This window comes from Guillardia theta (genome assembly GCF_000315625.1).
Source record: "Guillardia theta CCMP2712 unplaced genomic scaffold GUITHscaffold_14, whole genome shotgun sequence".
Classification (NCBI taxonomy): Eukaryota; class Cryptophyceae; order Pyrenomonadales; family Geminigeraceae; genus Guillardia; species Guillardia theta.
Window position 1 is genome coordinate 125,056 of NW_005434660.1, and position 23,998 is coordinate 149,053.

The 23,998-nt window shown below is 54.5% G+C and overlaps 8 protein-coding genes across 8 annotated transcripts; 4 read left to right on the forward strand and 4 right to left on the reverse strand.

The window, feature by feature from the left end:
* Window positions 1-3,107: 3,107 nt before the first annotated feature.
* GUITHDRAFT_66725 (hypothetical protein) lies at window positions 3,108-3,545 on the forward strand (the record flags this gene model as incomplete). The annotated part of the gene is made up of 2 exons (XM_005837337.1): window positions 3,108-3,341; window positions 3,492-3,545. The coding sequence occupies 2 exons, from the start codon at window positions 3,108-3,110 to the stop codon at window positions 3,543-3,545; spliced, it is 288 nt and encodes a 95-aa protein (XP_005837394.1).
* A 4-nt stretch (window positions 3,546-3,549) lies between these two features.
* On the reverse strand, window positions 3,550-8,189 carry GUITHDRAFT_103649 (hypothetical protein; the record flags this gene model as incomplete). The annotated part of the gene is made up of 10 exons (XM_005837338.1): window positions 3,550-3,916; window positions 3,969-4,589; window positions 4,742-4,788; window positions 4,833-4,928; window positions 5,065-5,151; window positions 5,285-5,959; window positions 6,145-6,300; window positions 6,348-6,446; window positions 6,743-6,820; window positions 6,912-8,189. 10 exons carry the CDS (start codon window positions 8,187-8,189, stop codon window positions 3,550-3,552), a joined length of 3,504 nt encoding a protein of 1,167 aa, XP_005837395.1.
* A 753-nt stretch (window positions 8,190-8,942) lies between these two features.
* On the forward strand, window positions 8,943-9,941 carry GUITHDRAFT_157278 (hypothetical protein; the record flags this gene model as incomplete). The annotated part of the gene is given in 4 exon segments (XM_005837339.1): window positions 8,943-9,629; window positions 9,675-9,749; window positions 9,797-9,886; window positions 9,906-9,941. 4 exon segments carry the CDS (start codon window positions 8,943-8,945, stop codon window positions 9,939-9,941), a joined length of 888 nt encoding a protein of 295 aa, XP_005837396.1.
* A 1,280-nt stretch (window positions 9,942-11,221) lies between these two features.
* On the reverse strand, window positions 11,222-11,886 carry GUITHDRAFT_135105 (hypothetical protein; the record flags this gene model as incomplete). Its single annotated transcript, XM_005837340.1, has 4 exons — window positions 11,222-11,276; window positions 11,322-11,453; window positions 11,507-11,733; window positions 11,794-11,886. The coding sequence occupies 4 exons, from the start codon at window positions 11,884-11,886 to the stop codon at window positions 11,222-11,224; spliced, it is 507 nt and encodes a 168-aa protein (XP_005837397.1).
* A 766-nt stretch (window positions 11,887-12,652) lies between these two features.
* GUITHDRAFT_103652 (hypothetical protein) lies at window positions 12,653-14,864 on the forward strand (the record flags this gene model as incomplete). Its single annotated transcript, XM_005837341.1, has 15 exons — window positions 12,653-12,711; window positions 12,789-12,868; window positions 12,920-12,986; window positions 13,032-13,062; window positions 13,311-13,379; window positions 13,429-13,508; window positions 13,661-13,798; window positions 13,849-13,906; window positions 13,955-14,006; window positions 14,057-14,136; window positions 14,431-14,494; window positions 14,539-14,573; window positions 14,630-14,692; window positions 14,741-14,789; window positions 14,839-14,864. 15 exons carry the CDS (start codon window positions 12,653-12,655, stop codon window positions 14,862-14,864), a joined length of 951 nt encoding a protein of 316 aa, XP_005837398.1.
* Window positions 14,865-16,826: 1,962 nt separating this feature from the next.
* Window positions 16,827-18,378, forward strand: GUITHDRAFT_55598 (hypothetical protein; the record flags this gene model as incomplete). Its single annotated transcript, XM_005837342.1, is given in 8 exon segments — window positions 16,827-17,216; window positions 17,265-17,408; window positions 17,631-17,711; window positions 17,840-17,957; window positions 17,976-18,049; window positions 18,132-18,158; window positions 18,219-18,283; window positions 18,336-18,378. Coding segments are annotated over 8 exon segments (942 nt in total), but the record flags the coding sequence as incomplete, so codon positions are not given.
* A 641-nt stretch (window positions 18,379-19,019) lies between these two features.
* On the reverse strand, window positions 19,020-19,793 carry GUITHDRAFT_103654 (hypothetical protein; the record flags this gene model as incomplete). Its single annotated transcript, XM_005837343.1, has 1 exon — window positions 19,020-19,793. The coding sequence occupies one exon, from the start codon at window positions 19,791-19,793 to the stop codon at window positions 19,020-19,022; it is 774 nt and encodes a 257-aa protein (XP_005837400.1).
* Window positions 19,794-21,964: 2,171 nt separating this feature from the next.
* GUITHDRAFT_103655 (hypothetical protein) lies at window positions 21,965-23,324 on the reverse strand (the record flags this gene model as incomplete). The annotated part of the gene is made up of 2 exons (XM_005837344.1): window positions 21,965-23,238; window positions 23,288-23,324. The coding sequence occupies 2 exons, from the start codon at window positions 23,322-23,324 to the stop codon at window positions 21,965-21,967; spliced, it is 1,311 nt and encodes a 436-aa protein (XP_005837401.1).
* Between the last annotated feature and the right edge of the window lie 674 nt (window positions 23,325-23,998).

Consider the following 23,998-nt stretch of genomic DNA (forward strand, 5'->3'; position numbering starts at 1 on the left):
GGGGTTGGAATGGTGGCGATCGGATGACAAGTGCTCCAGGAAGATACCATCAAGCGGGAGAAGCCCTCTGTTGTGTTCGCTCCTCATGTTGAAACCAGTGTGGGGTTGATCTTGCCTGACGACTACATCCGACGAGTGGCAGAGGCGACCAGGTCGGTGGGCGGCATCTTCGTGCTGGACTGCATAGCGAGCGGAGCCCTCTGGATCGACATGGCGAGCCTGGGGGTGGACGTGCTGATCTCAGCTCCTCAGAAAGGATGGTCGGGCCCAGCATGCTGTGGGCTGGTTCTGCTGGGTGAGCGAGCATGTGCACGAGCTTCGTGCTCCAACTCCGACAGTTTCTCCATGGACCTCAACGTCTGGAGAAAGTTGATGGGGACGTACGAGGCTGGCAAGCACATGTACCATGCTACCATGCCAACAGATGCTCTCCGGATGTTCCGAGACGTGGTGAAGGAGGCAGAAAAGTTCGGGCTAGACAAGCTGAAGCAGGAGCAAATTCTGCTGGGGAGAGAGGCGAGGGAGCTGGTGCATGCTAAGTTTGGCTTCAAGAGCGTAGCAGCGGAAGGGTTCCAGTCTCCCTGCGTCATTGTGTCATACACTCAAGACTTGCAGATCAAGAGCGGACAGAGCTTCGCTAAGGTCGGCATGCAGATCGCTGCTGGCGTTCCGCTCGCCCTAGATGAAGGAGATCGCTACAGCTCCTTCCGCGTCGGACTCTTCGGCCTCGACAAGCTGCTGAATCGTCGGCGAACGATCAAGTTGCTGGAAGAGGCGATGGAGAAAGTGGTCAAGGGGAGGAGCTCGACGTCGCGCCTCTGAGCTCCTCCTGTTCTCTCTCATGTCCTCTCTTTGTTTCATTACACTGATAACAAATGAGAAGTCTCAACACCAATATCGACACCCTTCCTTGACGCGTCCTCGTCCTCGTCCTCGTCCTCGTCCTCGTCCTCGTCCTCGCCCTCGTCCTCGTCCTCGTCCTCGCCCTCGTCCTCGTCCTCGTCCTCGTCCTCGTCCTCGTCCTCGTCCTCGTCCTCGTCCTCGTCCTCCCCCCATCAAACATTCTCCACTCCTCAATGCGCCTGCTATTCAATTTTGTGTCGAGGCTTTGGATTTAGTAGGTCCTCGCCCTACGAAATGCCGGTGCTGCGAGAGACCTGTGTGGAGTTGCCGCTGGGAGAGAGAGGAAGAGAGGAGGAGGAGGAGGAGGAGGAGGAGGAGGAGGAGGAGGAGACAGACAGACAGACAGACAGACAGACACGTGAAAACTGGTATGAGCTCGTGGAGGAGGAAACCCTGGTGTGATGAAGATTACGGCGCGAATGAGAATGAGGATCTGCCATGCAGAGACGACGCAAGCAGGAGCTGACCTGGCAGTGTGTTCTGAGGAGAAGAGCAGCAGAGCAAGACCAGGCCACAACCCTTCCTCTCTCCCCCTCTCGTCTCCCTCCTATCACTGAATCGTCCGACCTTCTGCCATGTCCACGACGCTCCCGCTCCTCCATGGCCGAGGAGGCTCGCGCAACGACGTATCTTTCCTTAGCGCATCGAGATCGTGGAGGAGGGCAGTTGTGTCTGCAGGAGCAGGAGCTTCCTGCTACCTGATGAAGAACAGCAGATGGGGGATTCTGCTTGAGCTGACGGCAGACGGCAGAATTTTCTTCACGCCCTTGGATTGTTGGCGGAGGGAGTTCTGCAAGGATGGGAAGGTGAGAAGGGCAGCAAGGAAGGATGGTTCAGAGAGAGGGCAGAGACATTCGGCGGACTTTGATGAGATCAGGTTCACCACTGAGAGCATGTTTGGCTGGCATGTTGTTGCACATGGGCAGGACATCTGCGTTCACCACCAGGAGCAGCCAAGTGCCAACATGCCAACAGCGATCTTGGTCCCTGACTCTCTCTTCCTCTTCGGGTACGATGATGAGACAAGGGTCGTCCTCCCAAGGTCTTGTATCAAAGTCCGCAGGCAGGAAGACTACAAGCACGTCGACTCGCATGAAACTAGTTCAGTCCTACAGGCTTGTAAGCACATGAGCACGGAAGAAACGTACAGGGTCCCTGAAGTCAGTCAAGCTCCAGGAGAGCTGGAGGAGCCGGACACTCTTGGATCGTTGAGGAGATCGTACGAAAGAAGATCTGGGGAGCATCGGGAGAGGAGGAGGAGAATGGAGGAGGTGTTCAAGTACCCAGCGGCGCTGAGGATGCGATGCTCATTGCTGTTCGAGCTGACGCACCTGCACCTTGAGGCAGAGGAAGGTATCATCGATGCCCCTGCTCTCAAGAGCAGGAGCAAGAGCGTGCTGCAGTCAAACCTCAAGTGGATGAAGGAGGCGGGCAAGAGGAGCAGGAGCCTGTCTTCCCTCGGCGACATATTCGCTGAGGGGCAGGACTCTCTCTGTCATGCGTGGGAGAGGCTGACGTGGGACGCGAAGCTGCGAACGATCCAGTTCCTCCTCAAGTGCGAAGACGTGCAACTGAGCGAGAAGCATGCTCCTGTCACTGCTCTGCTGCAGGTGCTGCTCCAATCTGGTGCATGGAGGAGATTCGTTGCGAGCGAGACAGACGAGGCGGCAGAGAGGAAGCAGCCGGGAGAGGAGGAGGAGCGGGAGCTGAGGGGAGTGGCGGTCTGTGGGAGGGAGGAGATGGAGAGGACCAGGCGACTGTTCGCGTCCTTGTCGGGGAGGCAGGTGGGTCAGATGTACGACGAGTGCGAGCGGTGCGGCAGACCCTGCAACGTCGCTGGCTCGGGGATCTGCGTGCGCTGCCTCCAGCTGGGGGGGGACGGGGAGCTTGGAGATTTCTCAGCTGTCATCAGCGGGCCCTCCACCTACCTGGGGGACAGCCGGAACTTTCGTCGGCACTCAGGGTTCAGTGAGTACCTCGCTCCTCCCTCCGCCTCCCCCAAGAGGGCGGCGGCGGACAAGCTCGCGGCGGTGTCGAGGAGGAGGGAGGAGTTCGGGCGAGTGTTCCCTCCTATCGCACGTGGAGAGGAGGGGAGGGTGCTCAGGATGGCCGCGATGCTGGCCGAGAGCAAGAGGAAGCCTCCCTCCGACCGGCTCAAGTTCCTTCAGAACGTCAGGAGCAACGAGCTGGACCAGGTTCTGGACATGCTGCAGCAGTTACAGGACTCGAAGTCCTCCGTCAGCAAGCTGGTCGAGACGAGAGACGAGGAGGGGAACACTGGCTTCATGATCGCAGCCGTGCAGGGGCTGAGGAGGATGTGCAGAGCGCTGCTGGACTTCAGCTGCAACGTGGACGCGCAGAACGTGGAGGGCAACACGGCATTGCACCTCTGCCAGATCAAAGGCCAGCACTCGATGATCCCCTTTATCCTCAAGAAGGTGTGTCAACCCCTCCCGACCCTCCTACCTCCTCTCCTCCTCTCTTCCCTCCACTGGTCAACTTCTGTCCTCTCCCTTGATCTCTTCACCCCTCCTCTCCTTTCCTCTCCTCTCTCTCCCCCTCTCTCCTCCAGTCTGATCAGCTGGCAGGGAGCGGATCCCTCCATAGCGAACTTGCAGGGCAAGACCTACAACGAGTCCTAACCCTTCACAGCGGACGAGCTGCCCGCGCCGCGTCCATGGCTGCCTTCAGGGTCTCCGGCCCGACGATCCATCCCTTCCTCGCAAAGTGAGCGCGCATGTCAGGATCGTCGACGCTCTTCCTGTTGACCTCGGCGAACACCTCGCAGAGGATCTGAGTGTGGTTGGCTACCTCTAGCTTCTCCACGTAGTCTCGGATCACTTCCAGCGACTGCACCCTGGCCATCACCACCAGCGACTTGCCGACGTTGACGAGCTCCGGGCTCCCCTTGCTCCACTTGGTGTAGTCCTTCCCCCGCATCGACAGCCGAACGACCTCCCCCGCCACGAACGCGTCGTCATGGTTGGGGCTGTCGAAGTTGACAGGATACTGGCTGCAGCAGGAGGTGAGCGGGAGAGGAAGACGGCAAGGAGGAGGGGGTGGACCTGTAGATGGCCGCAGCTCGCTTAGGGTCCTTGAGGTCCAGCAGCTCGCCGATCTTGAAGTAAGCCTCGAAATCGCGCGGGTTTATCTCAATGCTCTCCTCATACAGGGATGTGACAGAGGCGATCAGGTCAGGAGGAAAGGCCGTCGGATCTCCTCCCTTCTCAGTCAGCACCTTGGCTAGTCCGATCCTCGAGCTGCAGCTGCGAGGATTGACGAGCTTCTCCTCCTTCCTGTCGTCTCCCTCCTCCGCCTTCTCCTTCGCGTTCCCTGTGCTCGCGTTCGCAGGCTTGCTGGCCGGGCTCTTGGCCCCTCCCTTGACCACGTTCTCCGGCTTTCCTTTCCCCCTCCCCACTGACTGCGAGGGAGTCTTCAGCGGAGCCTTGGAGGCAGTACTGGTGGGTTTGGCAGTGACGCCTTCGAGCTGGTCTGTGAGGGGCTGAAAGGGCTTTCCCTCGAGGAGGAGACTGCGCCTGAAGCTTTCTTCCGCCTGCTGCAGCAGCGCAGCGTCGCTCCTGTGCCCCGGGTGATGCTCGTACATGTCGAGCAGTGCGTGCCCGAGGAACTCGTGGACGTCAGCGCGGGAGGAAGCCATGGCGACGGCGAGCTCAGCGTTGCGCAACCTGAGACATGATGAAGATGAAGATGTGAGAAGGAGGCGAAAGATGAGGTGTTTTACAAGTAGGGGAAGGGGATGGAAAGGAGAGAAGGGGAGGGAGAGAAGGGAGAGAAGGGGAGGGAGAGAAGGGAGAGAAGGGAGGGAGGAGGATGCTACCTTGTCTCAATAGAAGCTGCATTCTTCTCCACTTGTGTGCTGAGGGTCTAAGGAGAGGATGAGCGACAAGCACTCGAGCTCTTCTGCTGACCTGATTCAGCGCCTTGAGCATGTCAAACGCCGTCTTGTGTTTGTTGCTCTTCTTGTAAGCTTGAATGAGGTGGGCCTCCGCTCGCATCTTGAGCACCTGGAGGACACCATCAACACTCCTGCTCCTGCTCCTGCTCCTGCTCCTGCTCCTGCTCCTGCTCCTGCTCCTGCTCCTGCTCCTGCTCCTGCTCCTGCTCCTGCTCCTGCTCCTGCTCCTGCTCCTCTCTTATGACCTTGGATTCACTCTGTGTCTGCTGGCAGAGCCCAAGGTTGGCAATGTTGGAGAGGATCTTGATAGAGATTTCCAGCATCGTGATCGCCTGTTGCCAGACATCTCAGGAGGAGGAGGAGGGAGTGGCTGAGGTAGCTGAGGCTGAGGCTGAGGAGGCAGAGGAGGAGGAGGAGGAGGAGGAGGAGGCAGAGGAGGAGGAGGAGGAGGAGGAGGAGGAGCACCTTGGCAGTCCTCCCGTGCTCCATCAGAGCAATACCGAACTCGACGCTGCCTCGCTGAACGTCCGGGTTGGAGATGCGAACGGTCTCATCGGACAAGAGCTCGTACTGCTGCAGACATGTCGAGTCTCCGTTCATGAGCAAGTCAACCTGACTGCCCATGGCAAGGATGCTCTTCTCCATACACCTCTCGATCTTGTCAAGGTTCGCTCGCACAAACGCCTCCTCCTTGGCCAGGTAGCAGAGGCCGAGGTAGAGGCTGCCCCCGAGGTCTGACGCGTCTATCTTGCAGCACCTCTCAAGGGTTTCAATGGCGTCGTCGAGAGCTCCAAGAAAGTATTTCACCCTCCCCGCAGCGAATAACAACTTGCCCTCTACCTGCGACGACTCCTTGCAACGTTTCAACCCCTTTCTGTACTCCTCCATGGCCTCGTTGAGCTCCTTCGAGTACATGACGACGTCCTGACTCTCCTCCTCCTTCTGCTTCGAGTAGAACTCTCCTCCTCTCTCCATGTTCGTCCGATACTCCCGGTACCACTCGAGCAGCAGCGCCACAGTGTCTGCCTGCAGCTGCAGACCGAACTGCACGTTGTCATGGTACTCCTCCTCCAGCTCCTTCAGCTGTTCATCGATCGAGACCGACCCAAACACTCCGCGATTCTTGAGGATCGCCTTGATCTGTTAGCAACCGCTCAGTCCAGCGGCAGCAGCAGTGGCAACAAGAGGAGGAGGAGGAAGGAGGAAGGAGGAAGGAGGAAGGAGGTAGAGGAGGAGGAGCAAGAGTAGGAGGTTGAGGACCAGCAGCAGGGTGCAGGAGGAAGAGGAAGAGGAGGGATGGGGAGGGGTGGGGGGGGGGTACAGACCTCGTCGAGGTTGGCTGAGTCTTTCTCGGCGGATCGGGAGGATGACTTGCCGTCTTGACCTGGAGAGCCGTAGATGCTGTGAAGATGCTTCGCCTCCTCTCTGACGTGCCCCAGACAGCAGTGCATGTTATCAAGCTCGTCCTGCTGGCTAAGGATCTGAGCGAGTGACGTCAGGTGACGTCGAGCGCCGACACGTCATCAACCTCAACGGCAGCGTCGTCGAAGACACTTGCCATGTCCGTGAGACACTCGCGTACCCGGTCGATGCTGGACTTGGAGTTGACTGCGGAGAGGTATTGCGTCTGAAAGGTCAAAGTGAGAATGCAAGTACGGCAAGGTCGATGGAGATGAGAGAGAAGGTGGGGAATGAGAACAAGCGCGAGGGAGGGAGGGAGGGAGGGAGGGAGGGAGGGAGGGGAGGAGGGAGGGGAGGAGGGAAGGGAAGGAGGAAGTAGGCTCAGGTTCAGCATTGCCTTCTTCAGTCTGAATTTCTCCCATACAAGAACTTTCCTCAGCTCGCGCGACGGTGCTGACTTTGACCAACATCGTCATCGTCATCGTCATCGTCATCGTACCAGAACAACATCAACGGTGTCACCTCTAGCTCCTTGAGCATCGCCATCGCCTCCTTGAAGTTCTCAGTTGCAACACTCTTACGTAGCAGTATTATCCTCTCCTACCATCACGTCAGCCTCCCTCACGCCCTCCCTCCCTCCCTCCCATCCTCCTCCGCTCCCTTCCCTCCTCTCCCTCCCCTAGCACTTCACCTCTGCGCACAGGGATTCCTTCCAGCCCATGTACGAGCTGCAAGCCTTCTCAGCAGCCTTTCTCCAGCTCGCCACCAGCTCCGACGGATCCGACGTCTCCTCCGCCTCCTCCACCTTGAAGATCGGATCCACTTCCCTTAGATCCCCAGCAAGATCCCGCATCCCTCCGTAGATTTTCCCCTCCGTCCGAGCATCCAAGAACACGTTGGGGAAGAGGAGGGCCAACTCTCGAGCAGAAGCGGCCAGCAGCACGAGGCCCTCCCTCCCTTCCACAAGGTGGGCATCACGGAGCACAAGGTTGAAGCAGGAGAACGCTGCCTGCCTGTACGTCTTCCTTCTCGAACCCCGCGGGCCACTCTCTACCAGCAGGCACCCGAGGTACACCAGAGCACGCTGGAGGTCAGCGGACAGTTGACATCCCCTGATGCTGCAGACTGAGAGGACAGGAGAGGGCGGAACCTGACCTTGCTTGCAGGAGGCACTTACTAGGAACTCCCTCTTGCTGTCCTCCGTGATACCCTTCATAGGGATTCTAACACAAGCTTCCCTGCTTGCAATCTCTACCAACGTGTCCTTGCTGATCACCTTCTCCTCTGGCACCTTCAGCTCCACCCGGGGGGGACAGACGAGCCAACTAGCGCTGAGCAGCTCCATTGGCTTCCCTGCCACATCATCCAACAAGATCGGAGTAGACTGGTCTCCTTCGAAGTCAGGGAGAGTGATCACGATGCAGTCGCCAGCCGACAAGTCCATGGAGCAGCGGAACTTGAAGGCGAGACGCGCCATCCCTTCGGGCTTCCCATCCACAAAGTCCAGCAAAGTGTCCACCAGCTGCCCTGGCACTGAAGCACCAGCAGTCGCCTCCTCCTTGGCAGTCTTGGGAGCTTCCTTGGCTGCTGATAGAACTTTTGCTGCTGTTGCCTTCGGAGATGCGACAGCCTTGGTGGGAGAAGGCCTTGCAGCAGCAGCAGCAGCAGGAGTCTTAGCTGGAGCCTTCACGGCAGCAGTCGGAGGCTTGGCTGTCGCTGCTGTCACCTTCGACCTGGCAGGGGCAGGGGCACGCGACGGAGCCGCTGCTGCGCTCCTACCTACAGGGACCTTGGCCGTTGAGGCAGGAGGAGTCTGAACCTTCTCCTCCAACGCCAGTCCAGCAATCTCGATCTCTCGCTTCTTCAAGACCTCCGATGCCATTCCAATGGCAGCAAAGGGCTCTGCTGCCTTATAGAACAGTGCATCTCCAATGACCCCCAGCACCTCCTTGTCTGTTTTGTCTGCCATGTTAGGCGCTTTCCTGTCCGGATCTCCTGCTACACCTTACCCCACTGCCCAGAGACCAGTGCTGATGTGCGGCTGAGTTGTAGACACGTCTTCATCTACACCCTGCCATAGTTCGCTTGCGGATCAGCAAACAGACTGACACTTGAGATCGCAATCTGATGTACTTCCTCCTGGTGCGAGGGTGATATCTAAGCCCAGAAGCAAGAAACTCTCCTCCTTGCTTCTCTCCCCTCTCCTCTATCCAGCGATCCGAGACCTCCTCCCCTTCCTCCCTTCCTCCGCCTCCTCCTCCTCCTCCTCCTCCTCAGTCCTGCATCGAGCAAGGCATGAAGCGCCTAGTGATCTCCGAGAAATTGCTGACACAAGGAAATGAGGGAGATGATACAACGGAATGCGCGGGGAGGAGGGTAACCTCAAATGAATGCGGCAGGTTGTGATGAGATGCGGGTCCGAAGATAGAGATGATGAGCCGAGACGAATGAAAATGATGAGATGTTATGATGAGGTGTTATGATGAGGTGTTATGATGAGGTGTTATGATGAGGTGTTATGATGAGGTGTTATGATGAGGTGTTATGATGAGGTGTTATGATGAGTTTTTATGATGAGATGTTGTGATGCATGCATCATGTGTGAAGAGACGACGCAATGTGTTACGATGAGTCAGCACAACATGAGCTGGAGGCATGAAACGCCATCGTGAGACATCGGACGAGGCCTTGTGATTGGATCGAGATCAGCTCAGGTGTCTCAATGGATCGATACCGCGTGATCAAGCAGCTGGGAGATGGCACGTACGGGGAAGTCTTGAAGGCTTCCAACAAGGCCACAGGAGAGATAGTGGCTGTGAAGCGAATGAAACGGAAGTATCGCTCATGGGAGGAGTGCATAGCGCTGAAGGAGGTGAAGGTGCTTCGCAAGATGAAGCACCCTAACATCGTCCGGCTCAAGGAAGTGATCAAGGAGAACGACATCCTCTACTTCGTGTTTGAGTTCCTCGACCAGAACCTGTACGAGCTGAGCAAGAATCGGAGGAAGGCCTTCCCGGAATGCGCGATAAGGAACTACATGTTTCACGTGCTCCAGGGGCTCAGCTACATGCACAAGTGCGGCTACTACCACCGCGACATCAAACCCGAGAACATCCTCGTATGCGGGGACATCGCTAAAGTAGCTGACTTCGGCCTTGCCAAAGAGATTCACTCGCGCCCCCCCCAGACGGACTATGTCTCTACCCGATGGTACCGCGCTCCTGAAGTCCTCCTACGGAGCCCGAGCTACAACGCTCCCATCGACGTCTGGGCAGTGGGCTGCATGATGGTGGAGCTGATGATGCTGCGTCCCCTGTTCCCCGGCTCCTCGGAGGCGGACGTTCTCTTCAAGATCTGTACCGTCCTGGGGACCCCGACGGCAGAGACATGGAGAGATGGGATCAAACAAGTCGTTGCTCGTCCTCCTGTCACGTTGAGGCTGATCCTCCTGCAGGCGTCCATGATCAACTATCGGTTTCCCAAGCTCAGCCCAGCCCCCCTCCAAAGTATTGTCCAGCATGCAAGTCAGGTACAGCCTCCGCCTCCTCCTCAGCTTCTCCCTGACTCATGCCGCAGGAGTCGCTCGCCGTCATCGCCGACATGCTCCTCTGGGATCCCTCGCAGCGACCGACTTGCTCTGAGTGCCTGCAGTATCCCTTCTTCCGTGTGGGCCTGGACATCCCAGCTCCGGTACGGCCAAACGCCGACGTCGACGAGCTGAGAATCTCTGTAGGAGATGGATGGGGGTGAAACCCGCATGGTTGACCTCAGCAGCTGCCCAGCTGGATTAGACAGGCTCCCTTCCCAGCCCGACATTCCTGGAGGGCCAGGGCCTACGAAGGTGAGCAATAGGGTCAAGCATGTCGGATCAGTTGCTGATGCTCACGATACAGGTAGACAATCAAGTTGAGCAAGCAGAAGGAAGTTTGCAGGAGGCTGGTACCAAGAAGAGGGTCCCTTCCTCCCTTGCCCTCCTGCTGCAGTCAAGATACGTTGCCGGCACCGTCCTGACGGCCAACCAGAATCCTAAGGATTCCAGCCAAGTCAGCCAGCGCTTTCTGGAGCTTCCTGTAGAAACTGTTTCAGCAAACTACCGGGGGCCCAAAGGTAAAAGTGCGAGCAGGAGGAGAAACATACGTCACTGCTCGTGCTCCTGGCACTTGACGTCAAGTGCCAGGAGCAGGAGCGTGTGGTGGTGGTGGTGGTGGTGGTGGTGGTGGTTGTAGTAGTGGCGGTGGTAGTAGGTGCAGGAGGAGGAGGATTGTTAACTCGAGTAACAGACGCGGGATCATTGCTATCAAACCCGCTACAGGCAGCGGTGAAAGGCATCGCAGACATCTCCATACGGTATTCGAAATCCTTTATCTGATCTCCACCTGACTCTAGAACGAAGTGCTGGGCCGTCGGAGTCCAACAGAAAGCAATATGATGCCTTTGGGAGGAGGAGATATTGACTTTTGATACTGATTGGAGCCATGGAAGCCATTAAGGGCCATTGTTCCGCCATGAACAGAAGGGCAAAGAGACCGATGGTATTCGCATTTTCCAATTAACTTTTAATGATCAAGTTTCGCCTCCCTTGATACCCAACACATGTTGGCTGCTCCTAGCTTGTTTCAATAAAGTCTTAATCCCTACGTTGCCTTTTTCCTGTTCCCCTGTGACAGATCAGCGTCTTGTCGTCAAGAAGCTTTACTTGATGAAACTCACCTTGATCGCGACGATTCCCTCGATGAAGACGAGGAAGATGACGAGGACGATGATGATGATGACGATGATGATGATGATGAGGAGGAGTCGCTGTCGCTGTCGCTGTAAAAGCCCACCATGAGAACACAAACTTGTTCGTCCAGCAAGCATGAGCATGTCTGGCCACCTGCTTGAGCTCGACGAGTCGCTGCTGGATGAGCTAGAGGAGGAAGAGGAGGGAGACGGGGATCGGCTCTTCTTCCTGTTAGCAGGAGAACCACCGATGAGACACAGGAAGCACAAACGACTCGCTCACTTCTTCTTCTTCTTGTCTTTCGAGACCACCGGCTTCGGGGGAGGCGGCAACCTGCGACGTCTCAATGGCGGAGGATGAGCAGGGGGGCCTATCGACCTGTCGAGGAAGCTACTGCGAGGCTCGTCGGGGGGCAGGCAAGGAACTGCCTCCCTCGGCTTCAGAGGATCGCGAGATCGTGAGACAGGCTTCACGTGCTTTGGCTTCGATGTCGACAGGCCCCAGCATTGCCTTGAAACCCAACAAGAGTGAATCGAACGACAGACACGCCCTATCGTCCTCACCCCATCTCATACTTGGACTCGTTGAACGACCTCGGAACGTACTTCTGCACGGCCTCCCTCGGACGTTTCGTGATCTGCACGGACCCAACTTTCTCTGTGCTGCTGGCATAGAGCTGACGGAGAGCGGACGCCCTTGCTTCCCTTCGGCTGATACCGACCTCCTCCTGCCCAAAGGCATTGATGAACTGTCCTCCGACCTTGGGCTGGAGTTGGTTCTGCTGTGATGCCTGCATGCATGGTCAGCATTTCGTCTGCGAGCAATCAGCCATGAAGAAGTTGATGGTCACCTGCAGAAGCCTCTGTGTGATCTCGGCGGCTTCCTTTCGCTGCTCCAGCTTCTCCTTCTTCTGATTGCGCACGTGGAAATCCTCTATGTCCATCTTGAATCTGTTCTGACGGCCAGCACAGAGACAGCGAGAGAGGAGGGGATCTTGATGGTTTGTTACACCTTAGATGTGCGCTAGCAGCGAGGGCAGCAGGAAGTCGGAGTGAAAACCCTGCGCGTGCGGATTGGCAGACTCGGTGCAAGGGAGGAGGAGGAGAGCGAGAGCAAGAGGCAGAGAAGGGGGAGATTGAAGAGGAAGGAAGAGAAGTACGCTGGAGGGGGAGGGGGAGGGAGAGGGGGAGGGAGAGGGGGAGGGGGGGAGGAGGAGAAGGAGTAGGAGAGGGAGGGAGTTGGAGAGAGGGAGGAGAGGGCAGGAGAGGAAGTGGGCGATGTTCAGAGGGGGTAGAGGGTACAATCGGTTTCGTTTTAGGGGTGGGGGTGTTCATTGAACGGGTACCATAGAGCTTCAAATCACCTCCAATGCTGATGTACATATTCAGAATAAGGGTGGTAGGATTCCCGAGGAAGTACGGTAGGGTACTGAAAGGGGGTGGTACCCATGGTGGGTTTCCTGTGATGTGAACACGTCATGGTCAGAAAGAATCGAGCCGGGAAACGAGAACGATGTGGAGGAGAGCAGAGGGAGGGGAGGGGAGGAAGGAGAGGAGATGCGACAATGGGGCACAGATACTGGTCTGTTGTAGCATGAAGAGACAGGAGCGTACGAACACGGAGCATACTTGATCGTTCCAGAGGAGTTGAGATTTTTTCCAGGATGTCGGAGAACTGAATTGAGCGGTCTGTCCTCGTAGCCCTTCAAGATGCTGGCGTCTGTTGCGATAGCTGAGCTGGACAAGAACAACGACACCCTGCTAACATGGTACCGCCTCATTTCCCTTCCGTTGAACCCCTTGGGATCCCTCCCTCACGTATCCCTCATCCCTCATGGAAGTGCAGGAGCTACCCGTCCTTGGACGAGAAGATCGGCTCACGGTTGGTCAAGCTGTGTGACATGGAGCTGCATCGAGACGCCAAGGGTCGCCACTACCTCCACCATCTCCTCAGCATGCTGTGACAGTGCAGTGCAGATCTCCAGAAATCGCTCAGGGATGAGAAGGTCGGAGCAATGGGCAGCGTCATCTTCGCCCGCAGCCAGTGCGTCCCCCTGTGCCCGAAGCCTTCCTGATGGTGCGCGCGCAGAGGCCACTGGATGTACCTGCTGCCCTTCTCGGTAGGTGGTAGAAACTCCTCGTTGGACCAGGTACTGCCCCCACAAAGAGAGTTTGAAGGCGACGAAGGAGGAGAAGGGTGTGTTTGAGAAGCGATGGGGACTGAGGGAGGGATGATGAGAGGGGTAGAGAGGAGGGAAGAGCGAGGAGGAGGTTGTTACTGTTTGGCGAACACCAGACATGCAAACACTGGAGGAGTACAGTCGTTGCTCAGCTGCTGCTTGTTGGAGCGTACTGATTGAACCTGAAGGTTTCTTCGTTCGTGGTATCAGTTCAGAGCAGAGCATTCTTTCCCAACAAGTTCGAGGCACTCTTGAAGGTTGCAAGCAGCATGCATGCGGCTGGTAACGTGATGAGGATGTTTGCAGGAACTTGTCATGGTTTATGCCTCGGAAGGAACTCCTCTCAGAGTTCTTGAAGGCTACCTCTCTGCAATGACGGTCGGAAAGTGAGAAGATGACATTGTGGAGATAACGCCTTGTTCTTGTTCTTCTTTCCCTTCACTTCCTCCCCTTTCTGTCCTTTCCTTCATGCATGTCCTCCCCTTCCTTTCTTGCTGTGGTGCATCTTTGCTTTGCGAATTCTCAGGTTTATTGTCAGGTTCCAGAATTATGCTGAGAGTGCATTTCCTGACACGGACATGCAAACGTCGAACCTGCAAGTTCCGATCAGATGGATGATTGAGATGTTCGAAGTTGAGACTGTGCTGCTGTGGTCATGTATGCTATTGAAAAAAAGGTACAAACAATCATGACGAAGACTCATCTCTCATGGTTTTACGTGCGAAGGATGGTTGTTTACTCTAACAAGGTTCTTGAACTTCAACGATTCCTCCGTATCATCCCGGTCTTGTTGAGGGTTCCTCCTGTTCACTCGCACTGACGAGGTCAACAGGCCCTGGTCCCACATCGAGAGTCATGGAATGTGCTGAAACCTTATTGCGTTGGTATGACCTATCTTGCTGTCACAACAGTATCCTCATCAGGCCTCGTGCAGGGGACGAGGAGGACGAGGAAGAGCTCAAGACAGCAAGCTTCTTCGTTGCTGGGGCCCTTCAGCCGATGGAGTCCAACAAGGTGGGGAGGCATGAACGGGATGAAGATGTGTGTGTCGTCAGTCCTTACCGACAGGAACTTTGGGACATTTATGTTGACATCCCTTCACAATCTATCACGGTCAGTGACTGTGAAGGGTTAAAGCCTGCATGACAGAACATGAAGGTGGGAGATCATGCAAAGAGAGATTTTACAGCTACATCTGTGCACAAGGTATGTTCTCCGCCATTTCAGTTCATCTTGATTTTTCTGATGTTATTCCTTCCTGTCTTGATGTTTCTGTTTCTTTCTTTAATGTCTGAGCACGATTGCCAGGACATCGCAAGCTTCTTGTCCAAAGCGCTTGAGGAGAATGTAGAAGACCAAGCAATAATTTCAGGTTGCCAACCTCGTGCGGTTTGATCTCTGAAGTATGACGTGCAGGGCTGCAAGAGAAGAATCAAGAATTGATCGACAAGGTGTGATGTTGTTTTGTGTTCTTCATCCAACGAACATTCATACTTGATCAAACTAGCTGAAAATGTTGGCGGCGGACGAAGAGGACATGCTGCTAAGTTTGTCCTCCTTGCAAGAACAGGTAGAAGTAAGCAAGTTGCCTCTGAAGGACCCTTGACAACTTCTGCAGCTTCAAAACCCCAAGCTTGCATTCTTCCTTTACTCCGTCGCTCTTTCAGGTCAGTTGGACTGACCATTCAGAGGTGTTGTTTTGATGTCGAAATGCAGAGGGACTTGCTAGACCTGAGGCTTGAAATTCGCAACCAAGATGATTTGAATTGTTTTTATTTTGAGATAGTTAGAAAGATTGGAATAAGAGGAAAATGTTTTTCTCACACACTTGACTTCACTCCATGGAGACAGAGAAGGTAATTGGTTCAAATTGTGATACCAGGCCGAAAAAATGGGAATCGTTTGTTGAGACGAGAAAAAAAGAAACTGCCCGCCGTCAGTCATGAGCGAACCGAAACGCCAGTCATGTTCGTCGTCCACTGAGTTGGATGGAGAGATGAGGAAAGGAAGTCCAGGTATGTCCATGACAACCCATCATGCATCCCTGTATTGCCGCTAGCTTGCTCGCCGCTGCTCGCCGATCTGAAGGACGGGCAGTGATCATAGGACTGTTGGCAGAGGGGAAAGGCTTCCAGCACACACTCCGCCATGACTTCGCTAAACGAGAGATGCGGAGCGAAGTTTGACTGAGAAGTCGATGCCGATACCGATGGTGCCCTGCTTGGAGCAAATTCTTCGAAACAGGACGCATATGACGTCTGCGGCACAGCTATAGCACCATCCTTCACTGAGTCATGCAGGTCCTTTAACGTCTGTTGTGCGCCGATTCCTTTCTGCTCCTTTTCCTCGTCCTTGATCGTTTTCCGTCTTTTTAGAAGCTTCTTCGAATTGTTCTCCTCTTCCGATGAGCCAACTTCGATCTCTTCGGGAGTCCAGAATTGTCTGGTCACCTGGGCCCAAGTTCGTCGATTCCATATGTCTCTGACTGTTTTTGCGCTTATGCCGTAGCAGCAGCCCACCACTTCGCTTGCTAAAGATTTGTCTTTTCTTGCATCATGACGCTCATTGAAGATCTTTACAACAAGCTCTTCGGTTAAAATTCTCCTTCTGTTCTCTTCCCTTCGCTTGCGAGCAGTTTCTGCCTGAGGAAGCAGTCCTTTCATGACGAAATGTACAACCGTGTTAAGATTTTTACGATGGAATGCAATTGATCTCTGCTCTTTTTCGCCACTTGATTTCCTCCACACACCACCTCTTCTCTTCTCTTCTCTTCTCTTCTCTTCTCTTCTCTTTTCTCTGCTCTGCTGTCGCTCTTGGAGTTCCTCCTCCGTTATTTTACTTCTGGATGAACTCCAAGGTGGTATCGTGACGTCTTGACTGGTTTAGTTTCCAAACCTATTCTTTTCGCAAGCGCTGAAAGGGTTATGTCTGGAAAACGCAACGTTCAGCCAAGAGCTGATGACAGGACTTATGAAAAGTATACTTTTTGATGGTATATGTCCAAACATATCATCTCGGAGGGTCGCAAGCATACCCCTCCAGGAACATAAAAAGAGGGGTAGTGACAAGATCTTGACGTGCCAACGTCAGCCAGATGCAAAGACCCGAGATAGTCCCTGCCAATCGTCGCATTCTAACAGGCGTGTTCCTCTGAGGCCGTCACAAGTCACGGCCCCTCTCTATATTATTGAGCCTCCGGCGGACAGTCCGGCGCAGTGCTGATCTTTTAAACTTAACTTTGAGTAAAATGTCCGGCGGATCTTCTCGGCCGTCCGCCTGGGAAGCTGGCCGGGCGGCCGCCTCGGACAGCCTCGGCCCGGCCCGGGGGTCAGCCAAGGGTCAGGCCGGGCCCGGCCAGGCCGTTGGACCCCCGCGGGCCTCATAAAAGTCCGCCGGTGATCTTTACTGGTGCTATGGCTGCGCTGCTCTTCATGTGCCCGACCCTATCGTCTGCATTCCATGCCTCCCTTCCTCCCTCCCTCCACCTGCCCCATTCTAGGCTCCTCCTCCGCTCCTCTCGACACCTCTCACAAGGCCACCTGCGTAGGATGACTCGACCCTCGAAGTTCCCTGCAATGGCGGAGAAGACTGAGCAAGGTGGGATAGGGAGGAGGCAGCTGCTGCTCAGTGCCATGATCCCCTCAGTCGTGAGATGGAACAGCATGGGTGCTATGGCCTTTGAGGAGGAGAAGAAAGGAGCTGGTAGAGGGCTGAAGCTTCCCGTCATGGGCACAGGAGTTTGGGCTTGGGGGGACGAAGCGATCTGGAACTACGGTGCGCAGGGAGGAGCTTCAGTGCAATCCATAGAGGAAGCATTGGAGGTCGTTGTCAGCAGTGATCTTGGCTTCCTTGATACGGCTGAGGTCTATGGCAATGGAGAGAGCGAGCGCCTCGTCGGCTCCCTGCTCAAGAAGCTGCCGGAAGAGAAGCGGCGCAAAGTAAGGGTGGCCACGAAGTTTTACCCGGTTGTGCCCTCGACGAATCTTCCCCGGGGAGCTCAGGATCTGATCCCAGCACTTGATGCCTCCTTGGCTCGTCTTCAGCTACCCAACGTCGACCTGTACCAGATTCACGGCCCTGGTCTTCAGTCCTCAGTACCCCCCCGATGTTGAGTAGGATAACTCTCACTTACCCACTTGCAGGGGGAGGAGATTGGGGAAGCGCTGGCAGAGGCTGTGATCTCAGGGAGGTGCAAGGCTGTTGGAGTCTCAAACTTTGCGTTCGAAGAGCTTCTGCCTGTCTACCGGATCTTGGAGAAACGAGGGATTCCGCTGACGTCAAATCAGGTGTGACATGCGGAAAGACGAGGAGCTGTAGCCTTTGTCGGGAGATGGTTCATGGATTTGTTTCTTCCTTGTCTGCATTTTGAATCATCTGCTTTGAATGTTGACGTCTTGTCTTGGATGTTATATCATCGGCTGTCGTGACCTGCTAGACCAAAAAGGGGCTTGTCGACTGCACCTTTCTATGTAGATATGTGAAAAATTCGTTTTCTTTCTTTCTGCCAGGTTGAATTTTCTCTGCTCCGAAGGCTACCTGAAACAGGAGGATTGCTCGAAGAATGCAGGAAGCTTGGAATCTCTATACTTGTAAGTACTGACGCCAACCCCAACTCCTCCCGTCCCTTCCTCACCTCACAACTGCTGCTCGCATCAGAATCTTATGATTGAAACTCCTCCTTCTTCTCTGTGCACGCTGCAACCTAAGAAAGCCTTAGGCATACTCGCCTCTGGGGATGGGAAGGTTGACGGGAAAGTACGGCAAGGACAAGAAGGCCCCTCGCTCGAGGTTCTTCGGGAGGGTTTCAGATACCAAGGCAAGATGGCTGCTCTGGAGTTTCTGATGATGACAAGTCGTCCAGCTCGAAGCTCTGCTCGACCGCATGCGGGAAGTAGGAGCGGCGCATGGAGGGAAGACCCCAGGGCAGGTAGGAGAGCCCTGCTGCCTCCCCTACCACCCCGCCCCCCTCCTCCCTCCTCCTCCTCTACATCTCATCCTTCTTGTTCCAGGTCGCCCTCAATTGGGTCATGTGCAAGGTGACCTGCTCCTACTCTCTTCCTTCAATGCCCGGCGCTTCTGAAGCTTTATGACTGCAGGGCGCCATTCCCATCCCCGGATGCAAGAACGCCAGGCAAGCACAGGAGAACGCAGGGGCCCTTGGGTGAGGGAGAGGAGGAACGTGAGTAAGTTCACCATGACCTGCTCATGTGCAGCTGGCGACTGAGCGATGAGGAGGTCCACAGTCTTGATCTCCTTGGCCAGGAGGGATCAATTAACTCCTGGCAGCATGATGCAAAAGTTGCAGGTAGCTAGAATGTCATGACATCGTACTGGTGCCTACCTGCCGCCCCCCTGCCCCTTTTCCCCTTCCCCGCCGTACCCCTTGCCCGCCCGCCTGCCCGCCCGCCCGCCTCTTCCCCCTTACCTCATCCCCCAATGCACACCATCTCCATCATCCTATCTTCGTTTGATTCCTTGCTCTCTCTACTTCTGCCTCCTTTTTCTTTGGCTTTGCTTTGTAATCTCTATCCTTCTCTTAACACGCCCTCGTGCTTGTCCGCAGTCTGAGCATCTCCTCTTTCTGCCCGTGTTTTGCCCCAAGGAGATGACAAAGGTTTGAAACAGGAAGAATAGCGATTGGATAAACAAGTCATGACAGTTGTATGGCGCTGACATACAGACTGAATGTCAAGAAGGAGGACCGAGTGAGAGGGCTTGTCTCAAACTTCTTTGTCTTTTCGCAGAGTAATCTTCATGTACTTGTATGGTATAATGCACAGGCGCTAGTTCACAGCACGACACGAAGAAATATCACTGCAACCCCAACGATATTCCTAGGATGTTATCACAAGAACTGCCCAAAAGCTCTTACCCTCCCTATATTGACACTCAGCCGATCACTCAGGAGAGTTGCAAGTGTTTCCGCTGCTAGAGGTCGATTGCATGAAGTCTTCAATGCAGCTCATACTGGGCTGAACATACCACTCGCTCCTGTAGTCCGAGGACCCACTGCTCTGCCCGAACGAGCCCTCCGACATCTCAGACTCCTCGCTTTCCTCCCCCATACTCTCACTGTTGTTGTCAGCAGAAGCAAGGTTGTTGCTCCCTTCGCTGCCATGATCTTCTGGCTGTATGCTGTCGCTGCCCCCCGCCTGCGTCAGCGAAGCAGCGTATGAGGACATCGACATCGCTCTTTCTGACCCCCCCGAGGACGACGATGAACTGCCCTCCTGCTCAGTCGTCCTTTCTACAGGATTCTCTATCTCTGCTGATCGCTCCCTCTGCGTCTGCCCGGCATCGTCCTCACTCGATGCCTTTCCTGACGACGATGCGCTGGCAGACGTGTCGTCCCTTGCCTCCCTTGTCTCCAACGCATCTGTTACCTTGGCCCAGGACCTCTTGTCCCAGATGTCCCGCACCGTCTTGGCGCTGACGCCATAACACCTTGCGACAAGCTCACTCTCAACAGACTTGTTGCCTTGACAGAGAGCCTTCTCCTTGAAGATCTTCTTCGCCACTTCTGCGTTCAGCACCCTGTGCCGAGAGCCGTTGAGGTTTCTTGCGCGTGCATCCGTTGCCGCTCGATTGTTTTCAACAGCCAAGGCAAAGTGGAAGAGATCTGAGTGAAGCGGAAAGCTGCATGGAATGCTGTGATTTGAAGGGGTTTGCATGCTTCGGTTCGTTGGGTTCAGATACTGCTAGGTTCAGAAGTTGTTGAGAGCAAAGCTGATGTCGGCTACCTCTGCATGAGCGTCTGGTGCAGATTCAAAGGGCTGACGGTGAGAAGGAAGCTTCTGTGTATAGTAATGTCTCACAAGGACCAGGACGCTGCTGCCGCCTCTGCTTGCGCGCTGTGGGAAAGGGGCAACGGAGTTGGGCTGCGATGATGACAAGGGGTGGGTGTACAGGAACAACTACCCCATTTTTCCATGGCACAAGTTGGAAACAAGGGGGTACTCTGTACCCTCAAATATGGAAAAGAATATTTTTGGAAGGGATTTTCCTCCCAGAGGAACAATGGGGTAGGGGTACTGAAATACATGGTCTGAACCATGGTTTAGACCAGTCGATGGGATAGCAGACAAGGGGTCCATCATCAAATCTTCAGTGGGTGGGGCCCATAAAAAAATCTTTTTTTAACCCCAGCGAAAATAGCTGTTTTGAAAGGGTCCGCAGGGGGCTTATTATGGGCCTCAGACCTTAGGATTAGCTGTCCTTGTCGTTACGCGGCGGTTTTAACCTGAGTCTGATTTTGAGACGTTGTGATATAGGGAAAACGCAATCAAGTTTCCTTCTAAAATCAGTCAATAATTTGTACCATGACCTTAACTTTTAGATTTTTATTCTCTTTTTAGTTTATTTTTGGAAGTGTTGGATTAGTAGTGAAACTGAAATGCTTGCACAACGAGCGCTTGCAAGGTGTGCGAGATGTTAGCTTATGCTGTTGTAGGTGATGTTGCAAGCAAGTACAAGCAGGATGAAGAACAGCTTAATGCGCACGAGGTGTTGCATGGTCCAATTATATTACTCATGTTCTAATTACAATGAACACAGGAACAAAGTTAAGATGCAACAAACCATCACACGTACTACTCAGATCCGTCGTGATGGTGTCAGACTCGGTTCTTTCACGAATCCAGGATGAATAGGAAGCTTGCCTTGTTGTACTCCCGGAGAAGGCGATATCCATTTGTGTTGCTAAATCTTGTCAATCATGCGTCGAGGCGAAGCCAATGATTGATTGATTGATTGATTGCTATGATACAAGTTTACCTCATGAAAACCGTTCACCATAGGAGTCCTCACCATAAGTCTGAAGGTCTTGACATTCCTGAGCTGCCGAGGCATCAATCCTCTTGTCTCACAATGGGAAGCACGCGACATACAGGAGCCACGGGTTGATGCGCACTCGGAGCATCAGGTCCAAGGTGGTTTGACTCGCTTGAACGTCCCTCGCGCGGGGGGAAGGGAGAACCTTGAACTCGCAACGGTTGGTAAGCCAAAGGTTATGGTTGTCCAGGGGATTAGCTACTTATTGCTAATTGATTGTCCTCGTACTGATTTTTAACTTAACTTTGAGTAAAGAGACAGCCCCTTGGCGACCTTTAGCAGGGGATTAGCCCTCCGAGGCTCCGTTTGACTAAAACATTTGTACCAGGAGGCTAATCCTAAGTTCAAGTTCTTCCGGTGCCCACTGATATTAAAAGCCCCCTAGTAAACTTTCCAAGTTCCGGCGGCCGCCCGGCTCAGTTCCAGCCGCTGAGCCTGAGCGGGCCCGCGGCCTTTCTCTCGAGCCGGGAACTTTCACTTCCGAGACTCGGAACAGTGACGGTGACAAGCCTGAAACGCGGGCCGGGTAGGATCATGCCAATCTCCGAGCGCAGCCGAAGTTCAACGGTTGGCGGCCGGCGGGGCCCTCGATCAGGTGACTGACTCCAACTGGCATGCCACGCTCAGTCACCGTCAAGGTCCTCGAGTCGTGCTGATCATCGGATTTTTAACTTCAACTTCAGTAAACTTCGGAAGTTTGACAGCCTCCGAGGCTCCTCCCGGCGGCCCAGAGTTCTGAAGCCGGCGCGGCCCAGGATGGGCAGGCCGGCCGCGCGCGGTCAGATTGCAGCTACGCACACGGAGAGGCTGACTGCCCGGCGAACTTACTAAAGGCGGCTCAGTGTTGTCCACCAGGAGCCACGAAAGGCTTGCAGTCTGAATGCCGCGCTTCAACTAGAAATACAGAGAAGGCAGCCTGGCAGGCTTCTCAGGGATTTGCAGCAACCTGTTAGATGCAGTCACTGAAACAGATTGAACTTGCCATGAGCTAGGAGCTGACCTGCAGTTGACTTTAAAGATGCGTGCTCTTCATCTCCTCTACCCACCTCTTGACCACGCTGGTAAGGTGCGACAACCTGTCGTCTGCGCTGACCCGTAACTTTCTCATGAAGACGATGGACTCCCTCGCCATTCTATCTTCTAAGTCCTCACGCCCTTTAGCGTGCATGGCAGGCGGGAGAAATCTGTTCTTGTACTGCCGGAAGTCCTCCAAGGAAGCCAGGTCGAAGACGATGGTGTACCCGAACTGTCTGCCTTGCTGATCAAAGCTCTTGTGTAGATTGCACTTGAGATACAAGGTGCGCTTCTCGCCATATCTATCGCTCGTGGCTACTCTCATGTACCACACTGCCTCCTTGCTGAACGAAGCGAACAAGACTGACGTCCAGGCAACCAGGACCTCGTACTCGCTCATGGAGTGCACAATGTCATGGCAGAAGAAGCGAGAAAGGATCTCTGAGTGGTGATAGCCCAGCAAGTCCGCCACGTCATCGCCTATCCTCATCCTCCTGCAGTGTAAGTTGGAGTCGAACTCGACTGACAACCATCTACCATGTCCCCATCTTCTGTCGCTGGCAATCTGGTCGAAGCAATCCTCTGTCTCATCAAACTGCCACCGCGCAGCATCGTTCTGTTGCCAGAAGTTGCTCAATCTCCCCAGCTCTTGCTGCTGAGTGAGAATCTGCTTAAAGCCAGGGTTGCTTTTCAAGTTTGACACCATCACCTTGCGCACCAAATCGACGGCGTCGTCCATGGCCACTTTGAGGTCAAGTGGAAGAATCCTGAAGGCCTTGTAAAGCACCGACACATCGAACCCCAACTCCCATAGAGGACGTACAATCGTGATGTTTACTCCGCTCTGCACCGATGCGTCTTTCAAGGAGCGAAGCGACGCGTCCTGTTCCTGGAGGTCCTGGAAAAATGCTTCTCTCAGGCTGTGGATTGTTGTTGATAGCGAGACATTTCTTGATTCCGACAAGCACTTGTCGCTCGTTCCTGCAACCACGCACATCGCGCACGGCCTAACATCGCTACACTTCCTCTTCTTCAGCTTGCACTCTGAGCAGGAGTTGGAGATGTACTTGGAGCGCTTCTTGCGAACAGCCGGTGCATTCATCACCACGCCGGCGTTGACATGCTGCGGTTCGACGTACATAGCACCCGAGGGAGAAGAGCCCGCGGAAACATCCGGCGAGACGATTTCAAAGGTCCTGGCGAGGTTCTGTGCAGCTTCATGGTTGAAGTTTGACAGCCTTTCTGCCATTAGACGGCACCACTCGTCGTCATCTGCAGCCATGAGCCTCAGACTCACGAAACATGGGTCGCATGTGCTTACCCACGAAATGCCTCTTCTCGCCGGCGTTGGCTGACATGCTGGGTCCTGATCAACCCTCGCCTACCAACCGTGAAGGAGATCCTCTAACAGCCAAGGGACGATAAACGACTAACTGTGCAGGTATTAATGCGGCAAGCACGAGCAGAAATAGGCGGAGCAAGGAAATTGTGATGCGCTCGCTGCAAACAACAAATTTCTGAAAGCTCAGGGAATGATGAGGAAGTTGGAGAGATATGAGGTTGGGAGAAAGGCAAACGAGAAGAAGGAGAAGCAAAGATGAAGGTATCAATAGTATTTCAGATATAGCTTGAGTGACGAAAAGTCACGGAAAGAAGCAAAAACCGCTCACTCATCGCTAGGCGAAGGAAAACAGACAAGGAAGAGGCAAGGGCAAAGGGAAGATGGTCTGAGAAGAGATAAAGACGGAGGGGAGAGAGTTGAGCAAGAAGAAGACGACTAGAAGATAGGGGAGCACAGCAGTGGTCAGGTGAAACCACCGACGAACCATGGAGGAGTACGATAGGAATAGGTGAACAATGAAGGAGAGGATATGCAAGGAGAGGAAGAAAGAGCATGGAGAGAGGAAGAAAGCGTCAAGTGGAGGGGATGTGGCTAGCATTGAAGACAAGTGTGGGTCGCATTGTTCCTTCCACTCCCATCCCTCTCTCCCCCATTTCGTTCCTCAGTTTTACCACTTTACTCAAAGTTAAG